At 35.4% G+C, this 17,305-nt stretch overlaps 3 protein-coding genes across 6 annotated transcripts; 1 reads left to right on the top strand and 2 right to left on the bottom strand.

The window, feature by feature from the left end:
* The first annotated feature begins 3,068 nt into the window (after positions 1 to 3,068).
* Positions 3,069 to 7,839, top strand: LOC108214908 (serine/arginine-rich splicing factor SC35). 4 transcript variants are annotated; one of them, XR_010290142.1, is made up of 11 exons: positions 3,069 to 3,261; positions 3,355 to 3,433; positions 3,642 to 3,721; positions 3,817 to 3,883; positions 5,023 to 5,091; positions 5,879 to 6,079; positions 6,158 to 6,338; positions 6,462 to 6,589; positions 6,837 to 7,003; positions 7,163 to 7,451; positions 7,541 to 7,839. XR_010290142.1 is itself a non-coding variant. In XM_064089635.1 (8 exons), exons 1-8 carry the CDS (start codon positions 3,186 to 3,188, stop codon positions 6,465 to 6,467), a joined length of 759 nt encoding a protein of 252 aa, XP_063945705.1. In that variant the 5' UTR covers positions 3,069 to 3,185; the 3' UTR covers positions 6,468 to 6,709. The 4 variants fall into 4 exon arrangements, 1 of the variants encoding a protein (XP_063945705.1); XR_010290143.1 differs by having other exon boundaries at positions 7,179 to 7,839; XR_010290141.1 differs by having other exon boundaries at positions 7,163 to 7,839.
* Positions 7,840 to 9,687: 1,848 nt separating this feature from the next.
* On the bottom strand, positions 9,688 to 12,321 carry LOC108211988 (receptor-like protein 35). The gene has a single exon (XM_017383722.2). It carries the CDS (start codon positions 12,251 to 12,253, stop codon positions 10,004 to 10,006), a length of 2,250 nt encoding a protein of 749 aa, XP_017239211.2. The 5' UTR covers positions 12,254 to 12,321; the 3' UTR covers positions 9,688 to 10,003.
* An 875-nt stretch (positions 12,322 to 13,196) lies between these two features.
* LOC108211835 (G-type lectin S-receptor-like serine/threonine-protein kinase SD1-1) lies at positions 13,197 to 17,197 on the bottom strand. Its single transcript, XM_017383532.2, has 7 exons — positions 15,158 to 17,197; positions 14,925 to 15,053; positions 14,710 to 14,840; positions 14,414 to 14,624; positions 14,070 to 14,307; positions 13,835 to 13,985; positions 13,197 to 13,587 (listed from the first exon to the last, which is right to left on the bottom strand). Exons 1-7 carry the CDS (start codon positions 15,342 to 15,344, stop codon positions 13,288 to 13,290), a joined length of 1,347 nt encoding a protein of 448 aa, XP_017239021.1. The 5' UTR covers positions 15,345 to 17,197; the 3' UTR covers positions 13,197 to 13,287.
* Positions 17,198 to 17,305: the final 108 nt, after the last annotated feature.

Raw genomic sequence — 17,305 nt, 5'->3', positions numbered from 1 at the left:
TTTTAAATAATAAATACTTTCTAGTTGAAAAATGAATTCTCTGTTAATTAAAACGATAAAAGTTTGAGCTTCGATAGCCCAGTGGTTGAGGGCTTATCCTCTGTCGTCGCAGGACAGAGGTAAAAAATGTGATTTTAAATAATAAATACTTTCTAGTTGAAAAATGAATTCTCTGTTAATTAAAACGATAAAAGTTTGAGCTTGGATAGCCCAGTGGTTGAGGGCTTATTCTCAACTCCAACAATATTCCTTATATTCATTCCTTAAATATAATATAAAATATTGGATTCTAGTGACTTAAGATAATAATAGCTATTCTCACCTCCAACAATATTCCTTATATTCATTCCTTATATACTATTTTATTATTAAAAGTTACCATTATTGCAATAGGTGAAGAGAGAGAACATGTTTGTATTCAAAATTTATTATAAAATAAGAGTTAGGAGAGGAGAGACGTTACCTAAAGATAAGGTATGGCTAGTGGATCTTAGAGCATCTCCAGCAGCTTCCCTATATGATGTCCTAAGCTATTAATATAAGGAATATGACATAAAACACAACTCCAGCAGAGTCCTAACCATTCCTTAAAAAGTTAGGATGCCCACTTCATTCCTCATTTTTAAGGAATGTGGAACCATTCCTCATACTATTTTAAAGAATAAAATATTTACTTCTCTCCTCTTTCCCCCTCTTGCCCTCCTTTCTCTCTCCTACTTACAAGTTAAATATAATATTATAATAATAATAGGGAATAGAATAGGGGATGTTGTTGGAATTCTCATTCAATAAAATGTAATAATCCCTTAAAAGATAAATATTTTATTATATATTTATGGAACATGTTAGGACTCTGCCGGAGATGCTCTTAGTGATTTAGGGAATCACTAAGACACTGTTGGAATGGATTATTTTCTCATATTCCTCATATTTTGGTTTAAGACTCCAAATAGAGAAGCTGCTAGAGTTGCTCTAAGGCTATAAGCCATGTTAGTAAAAAAAAACGATAAAAGTTTTATCATAAAACAGTGAAATAAAACACGGGGTAAGCTGATTTCTCATTCCAATCCGATACCACTTTTTGAACCAAACGACCTCTAAAATATGACAATCCCGGTTTGGCGGTGTTCACCAGTGTGATAATATGAAGTTAAATTTTGATGTAATCATGAATGAGTTGGGAGCGTTGAAGAGATACGCAAGACAAAGTTTTCTATCGGCGGGAGACTAAATCCCTTAACTGAGGATTTGCATCAAGCTGTTACGAACCTCTCTCAGGAACTTTATTCTAAAGATGTTCACCTTCTCATGGAGCTTATCCAGGTCCTTTCTCTAAAATATTTTTCGTCGTTTCAAAATACTTGTCCACTTTATCTTTGTATGAATGTTACGGTGTATTGATCATACAATTTTGCGAGTTATTTTCTCGTTGTGAATAAAAAATGCTGGATTATATTGATATTAATGCTAGATTGTCTCATTTTCAATTTCTCGAGTCAATCGGTGAAATTGTGAGTGAAGACTTGTTACAGCGCACCGGAGCTTCTATCGTGAATTGTTATATACGGGAAAACAAGTTTTTCCATCCAGTTAAAAAGAGCCAAGTCGCAACGTCATCTACAGTGTCAACACCTCCTTCATCAACAACTTGTCTTGGAGATTTGCGGAAATACTTTACAGGTGTGATCTTTTCAAAACATAAATCTACATGATTATGATTATGTGATTGGTTTTTGTTTTATTGTATATATTTGTGTGCTTTAATTTTTTATTGTATGGGTTGTTTTCGTATCCAATTTTAATTTTTTTTTATCTATTTTTGTCCGAATTTGAAAAGATTGGATGGATGTTATCGATCTTATATTATATATAGGATCAGTTACGTTTGGTGTTATGTATCTTCATGTTCGATTTTTAGTTTTTTGCTAGTGTTCATGATGATTGTTTGCGGTTCTTGGATAGTAACGGTGGAGCTGGTGCACTAGTGACTTAATTAGTGCGTGTTGATTAGTCTGACTGACTAATTTTATTGCGTGATTCTAGTTTCAGCTTTGTAATTTTGGATATTATTTGGTTTTAATAGTATTAATTGCAGATCTTAAAATTAGTTATTTTTGAATGACTAGTTGACTTTTTTTAAATTTGAAATTTTTGTGTTTTAATTTGAGTAAATTGTGCTTTAATTTGTATAATTAATTGACCGTTTATATACAAATGAATTATCTTAAATTGATAAATTGATAAATTTAAATTTGAAATTGGTTTTTGATTTATATGACTTAAATGTGTTTTAATGCTCCTTATATGTGTTGTCTGTATATTATGAAAAATTGGTCAACTTTTCTTAAGTTATAATCAATTACCATCCTAATTTGGAAATTGATTACTTTTATTAATTTTTAAAAATTCAATATTTAAGAACCATTTATGGGTGTCATCAATGATGACTTTATTGTGCCTTTAATGGCTTTATCGTGCCTTTTATGGCTTTTTGTTCCAATTATGGATGCCACTTTTAATGGCTTATCGACCATTTTGATGATCATTATATTTAATTATATTTTATCCTTTACTCCTCACTTAAATTTTAATTTTTATTGTGCCAAAAAAAATAAAATAATTTTTATGTGTCTAACCAAAGGATTTTCCTTTGGTTAGAAATTAATTAATATTTCTATATTATTTTATTTTCTACCTATTTTTAATATATATATATATATATTTGTTTTGCTTTTATTAGATTTTCTATTTTACTTTAATTAAATTTATATGTGTGTGATTTTCTTGTATGTTGATTTATGTTTTGTTTGATTTGTTTTTTCAGGATACTCCGGAAGCTACGGGACTTATGGGTTTTCTTTTCTTATTTATTTAAGCTTTATTGTCTAAGCGTCCGGAGTTATGCTTGCATGACTTTCGGTTAGATGATAAACTTTCTTGAAAGAAAAAATTCCCTGATGCGGTTTATTGTATTTCGATACAATTCATTTACGTGTATGTAGATTTTAAAAAAAAAAAAACAAAAAAAAACGGGGATATATTGAAGCGCGTCTACAAAAACGCAAAATCCACGTATCTCAATAATTATCCAAACCCTAGCTGCTTCCGCCCCAAAAATTATAAACACACATCTGTCTCTGTTTATCCAATCTTCTTCTTCACTCATCTCTCTCAGAAACCCGAAAATGTCGCACTTCGGAAGAGCAGGACCTCCAGATATCAAGGACACCTACTCTCTCCTCGTGCTCAACATCACTTTCCGTACGTCTCTTTAGGAGCCCTAATTGTTTGCCCAATTGTGTGTTTTCATGCGATTGAATTTGATTAGTTGTGTTTTGGTTTTGTGTTTTTCAGGTACTAGTGCTGATGATTTGTTTCCTTTGTTTGACAAGTATGGAAAGGTTGTTGATGTTTTCATTCCTCGTGACCGGAGGTCATCTCTCTCTCTCTCTCTCCCCCTCTCCTTCTCTCTCTAGCCTCTCTCTCTCTCTCCACCCCCTTATATGTTTATCTATGTAGGCTTAATTGTAAATTAATTGATGCGTGTAATTGCATATAAATTAATCCTTATAAGACTGGTAATACTGTATCTGTGTGTGTGAATTGCTTGTTATGTATGATTTATGTAAATTGAACTTTAGGACTGGTGATTCACGGGGATTTGCGTTTGTTCGTTATAAGTACGCTGATGAGGCTCAGAAGGCTGTCGAAAGGCTTGATGGTGAGTTTTGTTGCCTCTTTTGCTTTGGTGATTACATGTAATTGTCGTCTGGATGTGGTTTTTTATGACTGATGTGGATTTATTGATTATATTAGGAAAAGTTGTTGATGGGAGGGAAATAATGGTCCAGTTTGCTAAGTATGGACCTAATGCTGAAAGAATGTAAGTTTATTTTTTGTAATTCTTAGTATCGATATGTTGCAATATTTGGTTATAATGAGAAATGTACATTTTTTCGAAAGTTCACACACAGAAATAGATGTTGTCTATGTTGTAATAAGGCTCTGTTGAAGTTACAATTTTTTTATGTTATCTAGATTAGCTCTGTATCTTTTGCTATCACATGCTCTCGAGAAGAAATATTCTTCATATAATAAGTATGCCTATTAGATTTGTTTGGCAGTTACTAAGAGAATTGGCCTTTTTGGGACAATTTTTGAGGTACCCTAAAACGAAGGCCTTTTTAGCACTAGTAAATGTTATATAGTGTTTCTATAAAAAAACAAATGAAAGAGTTGACCAAGCGGTGAAATGTTGGACAGAGTTGGACTGCAGGAATTTGATCTCCCCATGATGCATTAATCTTTTTAATATTACTAAAAGATGAGGATGACATTTTTTTTGTTGTGTATACAAAGTCAATTTATTTGAAAGTCGTTTAATGTTAAATTGAGTGCGTTTCTACAGCCTAGTAACTGGAAAAGGTTTATCCAATGGTGATATTAAAGTGTGGTATAAAAGCACATGATATTATTGCGTTTAAATTGCCATAAAGGGCCCTTCCTAAAGGGTCAGTTTACGTGCTTATTTGGGCATTTTCATCCCGATTTGTACTAGAAAGAGCCAGCACCCGGGTGTTAACCTGTCATGTGGATACTCATTTTTATGAACCCGAAAGAAACATGAGTCAAGGGTAGTGCATTTCTTTAAAAAAGTTGTAGTTTTGTCAATATTTTTAGATGCTGCTGTGGGCATTAATATTTAAGCATCCAATATGTAGTTCATAAATTGAAAGTTGCACATTTTGAGGCAGTTTAAATTGAATGGTATGAGTAAGTTATAAATATGTATCAGACTGTGTATGTTCTTTTGTCTTTTCCATTAAGCTATTAAGGTTCTTGGGTAATTTGCATTCTGTGAAAGAACATCTGTGATAGAAAACGACAAGGGTCACAATGCAGTGTCTGCCCATGTAATTATTATCATAGTTGTGACTTGTGCACTTGTGTGTGTGTAGCTTGCCTACTGTACTCCGTAATTTTTAGATCTGTTCAATTTGTATCTGTGGTTTTGGATTTTAGCTCCAAAGGCAGGATTCTTGAACCAGTGGAGAAGCTGGGCAGGTCAAGGAGCCGCAGTCCTCGGCCAAGGTATTGATTGTTGTTTTCTGAAGATAATATGTATATTACTATTTTTCTTCTCATTATAATAATGTTCACATATGAACAATAAGAGGGGATAAACAAATATGTTAAGTAGAGAGCTTGGCATGTTTAAATACAAATCAATTTTATATATTGCTAGCAGAATATAATTTTTTATGAACTAATTGGAGTTTAGTATGTTATAGCTTGAGAAATTGGCCAAAATTTGCCTTGTATGGTTTAAAAGGATTATTCAACATTGACTTCTGCATATTTGGAGTGGAGTGTATAAACGGGATTCAACTCATTACTATACCAGAAATCTGCCGAAGGAAGGACTTTACTCCATACCATAGCGAAAACCCTGTAACCCACTTCAGAAGCAGAGTAGCAGTCCCTTCACCGAACGTATACAGGAACTTTCTTGGCATTTGACGTTCTGTTTAGTCAGTTTTCTGGTCTCAAATTATGGAGCAAGTGTTAGTATAATTTGCTGATATAGATATGTACCCTCCCCTTCACCTTTTTTTTGGAATCCAAAAATTATAATTAACCTTGTAGTCACTTCCATAATGCAGCATTTGCTACCAAGATACCCTAATTCTCTGTAAACATATAAGAATATGTGCAAGTGCTGAGTAACCCCCTTTTTTTTTTTTACCTTTAAAGATTTGACAGGGCATGTGTAACTATTACTTCTAGTAAAATTAATTCACAGCGTGCTTTGACATTGGATATATTAGTTTTTGATAGTTAATATTCCACTGCTTAACTCTTTCGAGGACATTTTCAGATACAGAGATGAACATAGAGACAAGGGCAGGAGGAGAAGTCGTAGTCGAAGTAGGGACAGATCCTCCCGTGAATACCGTGGAAGGGACAGGGATTATCATCACAGAAGCAGAAATCGTAGCATAAGCCCAGATTATCGTAAAGACCGTGAAAGAAGCAGATATGATGATGCAAGGCGTAGTAGGAGCAGGTCTCCAGGAAGGTAGTCATATTCTACTCTAATTTGTGATTTTTTCCCAATTGTACTATAGTTACTAATGTTACTTCGGTTGGTTTGTAGCGCTTCTCCCAGGCGCAGCCTCAGTCCTCGAAGGAGCCTATCCCCTAAAAAAACACCTACCAGGGATAGAAGCTCTGATGGCCGTGACCACAAAGAACGTTCTCCTGTTGCGCGAAGTGTTTCTCCTCGACCTCGAGCTGCTGATTCTCGAACCCCATCCCCTCGCAATTCTGATGCTGAGGTAATTCGAAAAATGCTCATTATTTTGTGTAAAAATATAAAGCAAGTAAGAACAGTAGAACATACTTGCTAGAGGTTATATGATGGATGGCTGATTGTGTATATGCTTTTCTCTTTCCTGCAGGAATAAATGAGGGTTGATCTGTTTGTTTAACTCTGTATGCACGAATTGCTCTGGCAAGCTTTTCAGAATTTGCATGTTATGCTATGTAAGAGGATTTGTAGAAACCAATGGCGGAGTTGACTTATAAGGTTATCTGTTCCGTTGTTGTACTGGATGCTTTTGCTATTTTTGCGGTAGTCTTGGTACTTTGGTATTGTTTGTGGTGTCTTCAGATTGTCCATCTAAGATTGTTTAAATTTCTTTCCTCATGATTAATTTGTTCTGTTCAGTTTTTAACCATTTTGATTTTAACTTGAGCATGCCTGTGGTTTGTTATATTTCTGAAAGGCTAACTTTGAACTTATGATGAACCATGTACTGATTTTGTTCGGGAAGATTAAATGTGGCTGACTGGTGAGATGATGTAGCAGCTGTTGCTGATGCAATCTCTTTGCTGTTTGTGGCATCATTTTTATGCCGGTTGCCATACGACAATGTTACAATTTTCTTGCTGGTTGCCAAACTACAAGTTTTACAATTTATGACTGATGCTGTCTGATTTGGTAAGAATTAAAAAACCTTGTATCAACTGAAGTCACCTTGAGTTCTAAAATATTGTCTTGTTATAATTACTCACATATTACATTGGGTCGGGAGGGAGTGGTAGTAGCTGTGAGGTTTTGAGATGATTTGCGATTATACCGAATTTGACATTGCTGCAGTTATCTGATGCATCAGTTAACATATGAATGCTGACCTATATGAACCTGTAATGCTGAGCGGCAATGATAATATGCTGTTAGTCATAGCAAGGGATGCGTAGCTGTTGTTCGGGTCCAGTGTTGGGTAGACTTTATTGCACTGCTGTTAAGTTCAGCTGTAGCAATTTAAAGGATCGGTTATATATGATGGCTTGCACAAACAATTGCTGCTTGATGTAGCTGCGAGAGTGATAGTCGTCAATATCATCAAGATTTCATGTTGCTGCATCTTAAGCCATCTCTTGTTTAGGTATTTGTTAAAGAGTCATTGTTTAGTAGCTGTTGCAGGAGAGGACTCTTCCTCTGCTATCTAGTATCTCACATAGAATCCTCTTGCAGATTAAAGTACAATTATATATTAAACTGTGAAGTAGTACGAGCATGAAAGTTTAGTTGTTGCACATGGATTCCAAGATAACTTAAATTTTTCCTAGAGGCGGGCACTTTATATTTGGTCTGGTGTTATAACAGTTCAACATTTTCTTGAGCCCTAAATTTAGTAAGGAAACCTTAAATTGAACCACACTCATGGGATGACCTAAGACCAAATATGTAATATTCTTTCAAAATTGAACTCTTGGCATGTTTAAGAATATTTTTAGTTTATATAATCGGCGGGGTATGTACTTTATCTTCTATTTGCTTAAACAGCGGAGATTTTTGTGTCTTGCATGTTTACCGTGTTTGCAATTGCTAGTATATTTCCTAGCAATACATGTTTCTAGTATGATTCAATGGTGGGTTTTTGGGCATTGTGGTAGACCAATCAGTATCTTATGCCTAAATGTTGTCATTCACTTGTGACAATTTTGTTTTAGTAAGACTCGTTGCTTGTTCATTTAATACAGGATTTTATTTTTATTTATTAGCCCGTATTTTGTATCACTTTCTTTTTTCACTACTTGCTGATATATAATATTAGTACCAGTAGGGGCTCTTTGATTCTGTGCATTCTGTAATTTGCCCTCCGGTTGAAGAATTAAGTGGTATTATATTTTTAGTTCATCGTCTAATGTCCTCATTACAACCTTTTTCAAGTGGCTGCCTTGGTCTGAAGTTTTGCTTTGATCATTTTAGTTATGCGGACACTAGATTATTATTAATTTATTACGAGGACAATTAGAAAAAAGGGAGTCTAAAGTCGACTTTAAAAAGGTTATCTAAAATTGTACGCATAAATTGTATTCATTCTATATTTGATCGACATTTTCGTAATAATCTATTTATAATAATATACGAAAATTTGCATTTACAAAAATAATCTTTATTTTGAATTGGAATATAACTTTATTTAAATAATTATTTGAAATCACTAATTATCCTATTTTAGATGATGATTTAAAAGTACCTAAGGCCCATCTAACTCAAATAAATTTTCTTCAAAAGATCGAAGTAGATAAATATCTACAGAAAGAGATAAATGAATGAAAAACTGCAATCACATCATTGCAACACATTGCAAGTACCCTTGAAGTAGAGAGGTTGAAGTAGAGAGGCTGATTCCGTGAAAACCCCGACTTAGTGCACAATAAATATACAGTGTGTGATATAATAAGAATTTAGTGGGTGTTTGGCTCCCGTTTTAAGCCGAATTTCTCGACTTATAAATTAGAAGCACTTATTTCGTACCGTTTGTGTAAGAAGTCAAAAAGCACTTAAAAAAAGTTAGGAATGCTAGCTTTTGTTTCAGGGCTTCTACTTATTTCCCAAACACTTTAATCACTTATAAGTCTTATCTTGCTTCTAACTTCTACTCCACTTATTTATTTTAAGCAATAAGCACTTATTTTAAACTCACTCAAACGGCCCCATAATACTTTAGCTCATGGCCTTCTTCACATGAGACTTACCTAAATAGTTCTGATAATCGCGAATGCATCCGTGAACTGAGTTTAACCCTTCCCTTAAAACATAATACTATAAACCTCATAATCTCTGTAAGCCAATCGTGAATGCATCCGTGAACTAAGCTTAACCCTTTCCTTAAAACATAATACCATAAACCTCGTAATCTCTGTAAGCCACGAGATCTAGTCTCAACTGTTCTAATACGCCGTTTCCAATCATTCTTATCTAATGTCATATCACCCGTGAGATTTAAGGCTCTCATGTCCAAACTTAATTGATCAGCCCATATCTGACGAGGCAGATCTCTCTTTCTCTTGTCCCGAACCGATATGTGTTCGGCTCTTCTAACTGGTGATAAGTTATGAATTGAACAACTGTTAAACAACAACACGGAGTATTATTCCAATAACACATACACAAAGCAAGTTTATTCCTGGAAGAATATCACATTATGAAAATATGCTCCACTTTTATATACTATGAAAACATTGCCAGGGAATATTACAGATTTTCAGTACACACTTACAACATTTTAGTTAGGTGACGCATGCACAAAAATCTTTATAAACACACACTACAATGACCCTTTACATTAATATCATATCATAGAAACTTTATGACTAAATGGTAGTAGATGATACAGAATGCTGCAAAATTTTATGCCTGGCATCAGCAGCACAATATACAAATTTTAAAGCTAACATACATTTTTTCAATATCACACTTAGTATTGTGAATATTCTACTATTCCTGGACTACTAAGATATTGGGACCGCGATCTTACCTTACCCACAAGTGAGCTGCCTTTGCGAATGAAGGAAGTAGCATGAGAGTCATACGGTCTGTTAATGAGAAACCAGACCATTGCAGGCCATTCCAGAGCAAACAAATACCTCAACTAAGCTAGCTAACCATCTTGCAATCATCATTTAACGAATAAATTTGATGAGAAGGTCAAGTTAGTAGATTTTGATTCATCGCGTGAGCCTGAATTCTGGCAATATAACTCAGCAACCAGTTTGGCTTTCCTGTCAGCAACATCCAGTATCCGACGATAAATGCTGGCACAACTCCACAGGCGTATCCGATCACCACAGCTTCCCAAGTAAAACCGCTAAAAAAGAAATCATTATCATCGTCCTCCCCCTCATCTTCTTCTTCTTGTTCTCCAATATCATGCTCACACTTTTTATCCAGTGGATGCCCACACAACCCCGAATTACCAACATAGCTATCATTATCAAATGTATCGAATTGAGCACCTTGTGGAATATGACCGCTAAGTTCATTGTGAGACAAATTTAGACGTGCCAGCGTATACACACCAGTGAGCTGTTGAGGAATTTTTCCTTCGAGTTGGTTGAATGACAGGTCTAGAGACTCCAACACTGACAAATTTCCGATCACTGAAGGTATGCTTCCTGTGAGAAGATTGTGAGATATATTTAGATATCGGAGGGACTGAAGATTCCCAATATATTCAGGCATCTCTTTCTCAAAGCTGTTCCGAGATAGATCAATGGCTGTGAGAACAGTTAGAATTCTGACCAGAATATATTCGACTCCTTTTATTATCAGAGTCGTGGAATCAAAGTAATATGAGCTCCCCATATAACTAGGGTCTATCATATCTACTCCGCCATTCATCATAGCTTTGAAGTTCTTGAAATATATTGATGGTAGTGGACCTGAAAACTCGTTGTACGAGAGATCAATTATTCTCAGGCTAGGGAAAGGGCGTTCTGTTTCAGAGCTTTGGTTAATCACACCGTGAAATCTATTGGATTTCAGAACAAGCACTTGGAGATTCGGAAGGGCTTCCAAACACTGCGGGAATGTATCATTTATTTGATTTTCTCCGAGATCAAGAGTTTCTAAGTACTCAAATTGAGCAAAAGAATGAGGAATTTTTCCTTCGAGTTTATTTCCCTGCAAACATAAACTTCTCAGCTTACGGAAATTTGATAAGGTTGCTGGAAGGTTTCCCTCAATGTTATTCATCCGCATATCAAAAACTGAGAGATTGTAAGACAAGTCGTTTGAACAAACGGGCAGTTCACCACTAAAGTTGTTATAAGACAAGTTGAGGATGACAAGTTCGCTTGAATTGCAGATGAAGCTAGGCAACAATCCGTTGAGCATATTGTGTTCAAGAAAAATAAACGACATATAATTCCACGATAGTTGCTCAAGACCACCTGTCAGACTGTTGCTAGAAAGGTCAAGCGCTTGTAGATGAGTGATCCTACTGATTTCTCTGGGTATGCTTCCAGAAAGTCTGTTCTGGTGGAGATGCAATAGGCTTAGCGAGTGAAGATCACCTAATGACGCGGGGATTGAGCCAGTAAGATGATTTGAGTGAAGGCTTAGACTCTCGAGGAGCTGCAAGTTGCCTAATTCTGAAGGAATAGAACCAGAGAGAGAATTGTTAAAGAGATGTAAATATTCTAAGTTTGTGAAGTTTCCGAAGAAGGCTGGAATTGGACCACTCAGTTGATTCGTGTCCAAGAAAACCACGACAAGATTGAGAAGAGAACTCAATTCACCAGGGATGGAATCTGACAGCTGGTTTTCATAGAGAGAAAGATAAGCCAAGTTGCTTAACCTTCCGAAAGAACCAGGAATGGGACCTTCAAGATAATTAGTATACAAAGCAAGTTCAACAAGAGAGCTTAAGTTTCCTATTTCCTGAGGAATTGAGCCATTCAACAGATTCACAAATATGTGGAGAACTTCAAGATTTCTCAGCTTCCCAATTTCCTGAGGAATTTTCCCGGAAAATTGATTGACAGACAAATCAAGGTAAACTAGCTTGGTAAGTTCACCAATACGTCGTGGAATGTTACCATAAAACTGATTAACTGCAAAATCAATGTGTGTGAGGCTCGGAAGAGAGGAGAAGGGGAAGCTGTAGAGTGTTCCAACCACATCGGAAATCGAGAGATTTAAGCGAGTAACACTACCAAAGCTGTTGCAGAAAACTCCATACCAGGTGGAGCATGGAGAAGTTTCATTGGATGAAAGAGTCCATGTACTTAACACTGAAATGTTTTGGGTACGAAGGGTGGCTTTCCATTCAAGAAGAGTGGTAGCTTCTTTGGAAGCAGCTGCTGCAGCAGAAGCAGAAGATATTGAAAATGCAAGTATCATGAATAAAATGAAGGATTCAGGAGATTGATGCTTTGCCATGGTTGAAGAAACCATAGTTTTTTTCCTGAAGAGTGAAACACTTTGTACAGTGAAGATTATTATAGAATTGAATTCATAATCATATGTGCAAACTGCCAAGTCAACTAGTCAAGGAGGCCCAGTTTAATGTGTGCCAGAATTAATAAAATCAAAAAATTGTAATTATCTCTTGGTGATATTAAGGCGAACGGAATATTCAAGTTGTATGTTCGTTAGTCACTCTTCACTTGTACAATTTCCAGTTGAATAGCAAACAATTAACATCTGTGAGTAAGTACAAGATAATGTTGCGTTAAAGCCTGGTACAGATATCCGAGAAAAGTCTCGGATGTCACAAAACACATAGATGATGCTCAAAATAACATAATTGAAGAAATGATCCTAAATACCAATTATTAACGTTGATAATCTAGTATTTTTAATTTTGGATGAAAACATTATTTGGTGTAACGTTTTGTTGTTTTAACTCTAGCAAAAAGTTTTTTAATCCAAGTAGAGAGTTTTGTTCTTTTAACCCTAACAGACGCCAGAATCCAAATATACGATTTAGTGTTAATAAATAATATTCGAGGCCGAAACTATTTTTTTCATATCGTTAATATTCAGATAATAATGACTATTGTAATAATGGAGGCCAATACCCAGATATTTGGAAGGCATAATGAGTTGCCCACACACGGCACTCCTCACACTCGAATCTCGAATGATCGTTGTCTTGTTGACTTGAGTTCAGCTTTAATGTCCTAACTCTCAGGTTATGTTGATTTTACGTATATTACCGTTTTACTGATTCATATATGATTTTGATTATCAACACATATTTAGTTATATTTTGATATTTTTGATTTTCGGAATTTTTATTGTTGTGCAATTTCGAACCCTTATCAAATAAATTCCGATTTACACAAAAAATAAAACCAATCTGAGATTGCTCAGACATGAGATAATAAGCTGGGTTAGGAATGTGTTCTCATTTTCATGCCTTATTACAAGAACAGCAGTTTGCCTGAATCACGCGATGCGATTTGCAATTAACTCAAACGAATTCACTATCTCGGTGAAAGAAACGACACACTAATCGTGTTCAAGGTAGAAGCTCTTGATGAAGAGTCTGTTTCAGGCTGGCTTCTTCTCTCCGAGAAAAATCCAGGCTGTTTAGGAACAGGCAATGCATCATTGCTAGTCAGCATTCTGAAAGCCGATGACATGTCTGGCCTATCTTCTGGATATTCTTGCACGCACAATAATCCGATTTGAATAACTCGAAACACTTCATGTTGATTATCCGACTCGAAGATCACACTGTCGACTACTTCCCAAAGATTGCATTCATTGTAGCTTCTCCATACCTAAAAAAAAAGTTTATGCCAATTTATAGAGGTCACAAGACTAAGGACTTATATCAGGCTGATAAAAAGGCTTGGAAAATGTTATATCCAGAGCAAATTTTCAATTTCCAGAGCAAACAAGCATGAAAAGACAAAACTGACCTGTGCATACACAATAACAACAAATGAAATTTCATCTTTTCATGTTTTTTCAGCTCTGGATATAAAAATTTGCTCTGGATATAACATTTCCCAAAGGCTTACTTACGTGTCCGAGAAGATTAAGGTTATGATCTGAATGATGAAAACCTCTGTTTCTCGTCCCTGTAATTATCTCTAGAAGTGATACTCCAAAACTATAGACATCAGACTTAACCGAGTATGATCCATCAATGGCGTACTCAGGGGGCATGTATCCGCTACATGGGAAATGTTGATTACCGGTATTAGTTTCAACAAATAAAATCCTAAGAACTTGGTTGAAATGTTGTAGGAATTCTTACTGTGTTCCAACTAGTCTAGTTGTGCTTCCTTGAGTTTCACCCTCTCCGAAAATTCTAGCCAATCCAAAGTCTGAAATTTTCGGGTTCATCTCATGATCCAGTAAAATGTTACTGACTTTGAAATCTCTATGGATGATTCTGAGTCTGGAATCCTGGTGGAGATAGAGTAGCCCCCTTGCCATACCAATAATGATATCGTAACGCTTCAGCCAGTTTAATGACTGGCACGATATTTTGTCTGTCCATATGCCAAATTAAGATTTCAAGTCTGCTACTTCTAATTTGATATTCATAAAGAAACAATCTTAAAAAAAATAACAGAGAAGGTTTAATTTGAATCATACCGAAAATGAAAGTATCTAAACTTTTGTTAGGCAGATATTCATATATCAAGAGCCTCTCCCCTTCTTCAATGCAGCACCCGAGAAGCCTCACAAGATTCCTATGCTGAAGTTTAGCAATGCAGGCAACTTCATTCATGAATTCCTCAACTCCCTGATTTGAATCCTTCGAGAGCCTCTTCACCGCTATTTCTGATCCCTCTTCCAAGATCCCCTGCAAATTAGTAGATGTTGATACCTTCATGTATCTGGAAACTTAAATTTTGAAGTCTGTGCATGAAAAGTATGAAATAGATGACCTTGTATACAGTTCCAAATCCACCACTGCCAATCTTGTTGTCGTCGGAGAAATTATCAGTGGCATTTTCAATTTGTGTGAAGCCAAATAAAGGTAAATCCAAGTCTTGCCTCACTTGCAGTTTCACTTCTACTGCAAATACGAAATTCAGACTACCAGTTCAGATTAAGTTCGGATTACCAGTTCTGTAATTGCCAAAAAATTAATCGAAATTACCTGTTTTCTTTTGCCATCTTGTCTTGTACACATACAACAGGAAAAGGCCTATTATTACTGTTAGCATTACAAGCACCGGAATTAGTATGATCTTCAGGCGTTTCTTTCCTCGGAAAATTTTGCTTTTCCCTGTTATAGTAAAAGTATATCATTGTTGAATGTAACTAATTGTACCGAAAAGAAAATATTGAAGTTATACCTAATGATTTTAGCTCGAAGAAAAGATTACTTACTTAATTCAGAGGCAGCCATTCTTACAAAAAGATCCTGTCCATCTTCAGAGTAGCCTCGGATGTCATTCAAGTCACCAAACCATAACAAGCATCCACTTCCACCATCTCGGATATCTGTATTTGAATACGCTGTGCAGTTGCAATCGTTCAAGCACTTGGCCTCACATTCGGAGAGTTTCATGCTCATGTTAAATGATGCGTTTTAAGTTAATATCCGCAAGTGCACGGTGTCTGTTATTAGCAGAGACTAGCAAGTACGGGATCGTATCCACAGGGAGACAGGTTTCAAGAAATTCAATCTAATTATTGCAAATTGCTTCCGGAATAACAAAGATGAGTTTTGAAGATTTTTATATAACTAACAATGCAAATAAATATGTTTTAAAATCAATTAACTAAAAGTCTAGGGCAATCGGATTCACCATGCTTACACCAAACTGGCTTCTAAACTGAGATGATAAAAGTGGTCACGTAGCTAGAGTATGTCAGTCTCTCTCGAGTACTAACACTCTCGAAACATGATGACACAATTAACAACTCTTAGTAATTAAACTGATCAAGTAATTAGAACATGTGTTAATCTCTCTCGAGTATTAACTTTCTCAGAATTCCAATGATGCTCTCGCATTCACATTCATTCGGCTAATCGTATGTGTGCCTCTAATGGGTACTTTATCTCTCGATTTATTACCCTTATTCGCATACACTTAATCAATGATATTGGCCAATTACAGAAATTAAGCATTAAAACATATCGACTAGAATTACTTGTAATCAATCAAACTACTGTGAACATCATACCAATACTATGGTGTAACCATGGATTCTCCTTACGCCCTAGAAAAGAATTACTCACTCATGCTAAGAATAGAAGAAACATAAACAATCATCAAAGACATGTAGAGAGAATATATAAGAATACCTTAAACTTGTATTAATCAAGAACTTAATATCCAAGCTAAAACCCAAAAAGGTTGCAGTGTCTACGGGAGGAGGAAGATGATAGCCCCAAACCTAACTAACGTAAGTCCTATATATCTCCTTTTCTCCCAACTAATAATAAAAACTAAAATAATATCTTTTTCTATTCCTACAATAATAATAATTGTTTTTAATGTTTTTGAACCAATATCTAAAATAGAACTCCAAAGCAAAGTAGGATTAGTCTTCAAAATTCGCAGCTGTCTTTTCCTCTCTGTTTCTGGGCTTTTCCAGTTGGATTTTGCTTCTTGGGCTATCTCTGAATTAAAGAAAATCTCCCAAGCTTCGCGTGGGCTGTAAGATCATCCAAATCCGACATCCGGAACTCAAGATATGGCCCGAACAGTGCAGAAACCGGGTAGAGCCCAACAAATCCGATTTTTCATAGAATTTAGCTCCAAAAATAGATCTTTTTGCTCAAATCCTTCTCAACTTAGAAATTCTTTATTTCCTACAATAAAACATTAAAATCTATTAATAAAAATCCAAATCAGTGCAAAATATAATGAAATATGAGAATAAAATCATATAGAATATATATAAAAATATATTCTATCAAACATCCCCACACTAAGCTTTTGCACGTCCTCGGGCAAATAAGCGAAATAAACTAAGTTCTAACTAACTAGCACCACTTTCGTAGATGACACGATTGCATTGAGCGTATGCAACAAGCCGTTAAACCCCTAGGCAGCCCTAGTAGGACGAGTTTTGTCTCGTGAGGGTTTATAGTGAATTTACCCACAAAATCCATTTTTCTGCCAAGTCTCAGATATGCAACTAATATGAATGCAAACTAAATGAATATACATGAAATACAATCATGAAAGTATCAACCTCGTCAACAGATAATCCTTAGAATAAGCAACAATCAAGAATTTCATCTATCTCACACATTAGTCAAGCAACTCTTCCACTACAAGTACGGAGTGCATCGTGTGTGCTCCACATGCTCTCTAATGAAACAAAACATAGACTGACAAATTTCAACAGAGTCTTAAACATGAGTCATTAATCAGAACAATGCTTAAACACTCCATTGCATTAGAGTCAACTATAGCTTAGGGTCGCAAGGGAATTTTTATGCCTCTCCTATATATGTTTATACATCTTTTTTTTTCTTTTTTTTTTTCTTTTTTTTTTTGAATCTACTTGCATGCTCAATCT

This window comes from Daucus carota, chromosome 3 (assembly GCF_001625215.2).
Source record: "Daucus carota subsp. sativus chromosome 3, DH1 v3.0, whole genome shotgun sequence".
Lineage (NCBI taxonomy): Eukaryota > Viridiplantae > Streptophyta > Magnoliopsida > Apiales > Apiaceae > Daucus > Daucus carota.
Note: the sequence above shows the minus strand (reverse complement) of the source record. Positions and strands in the feature narration are given on the sequence as shown.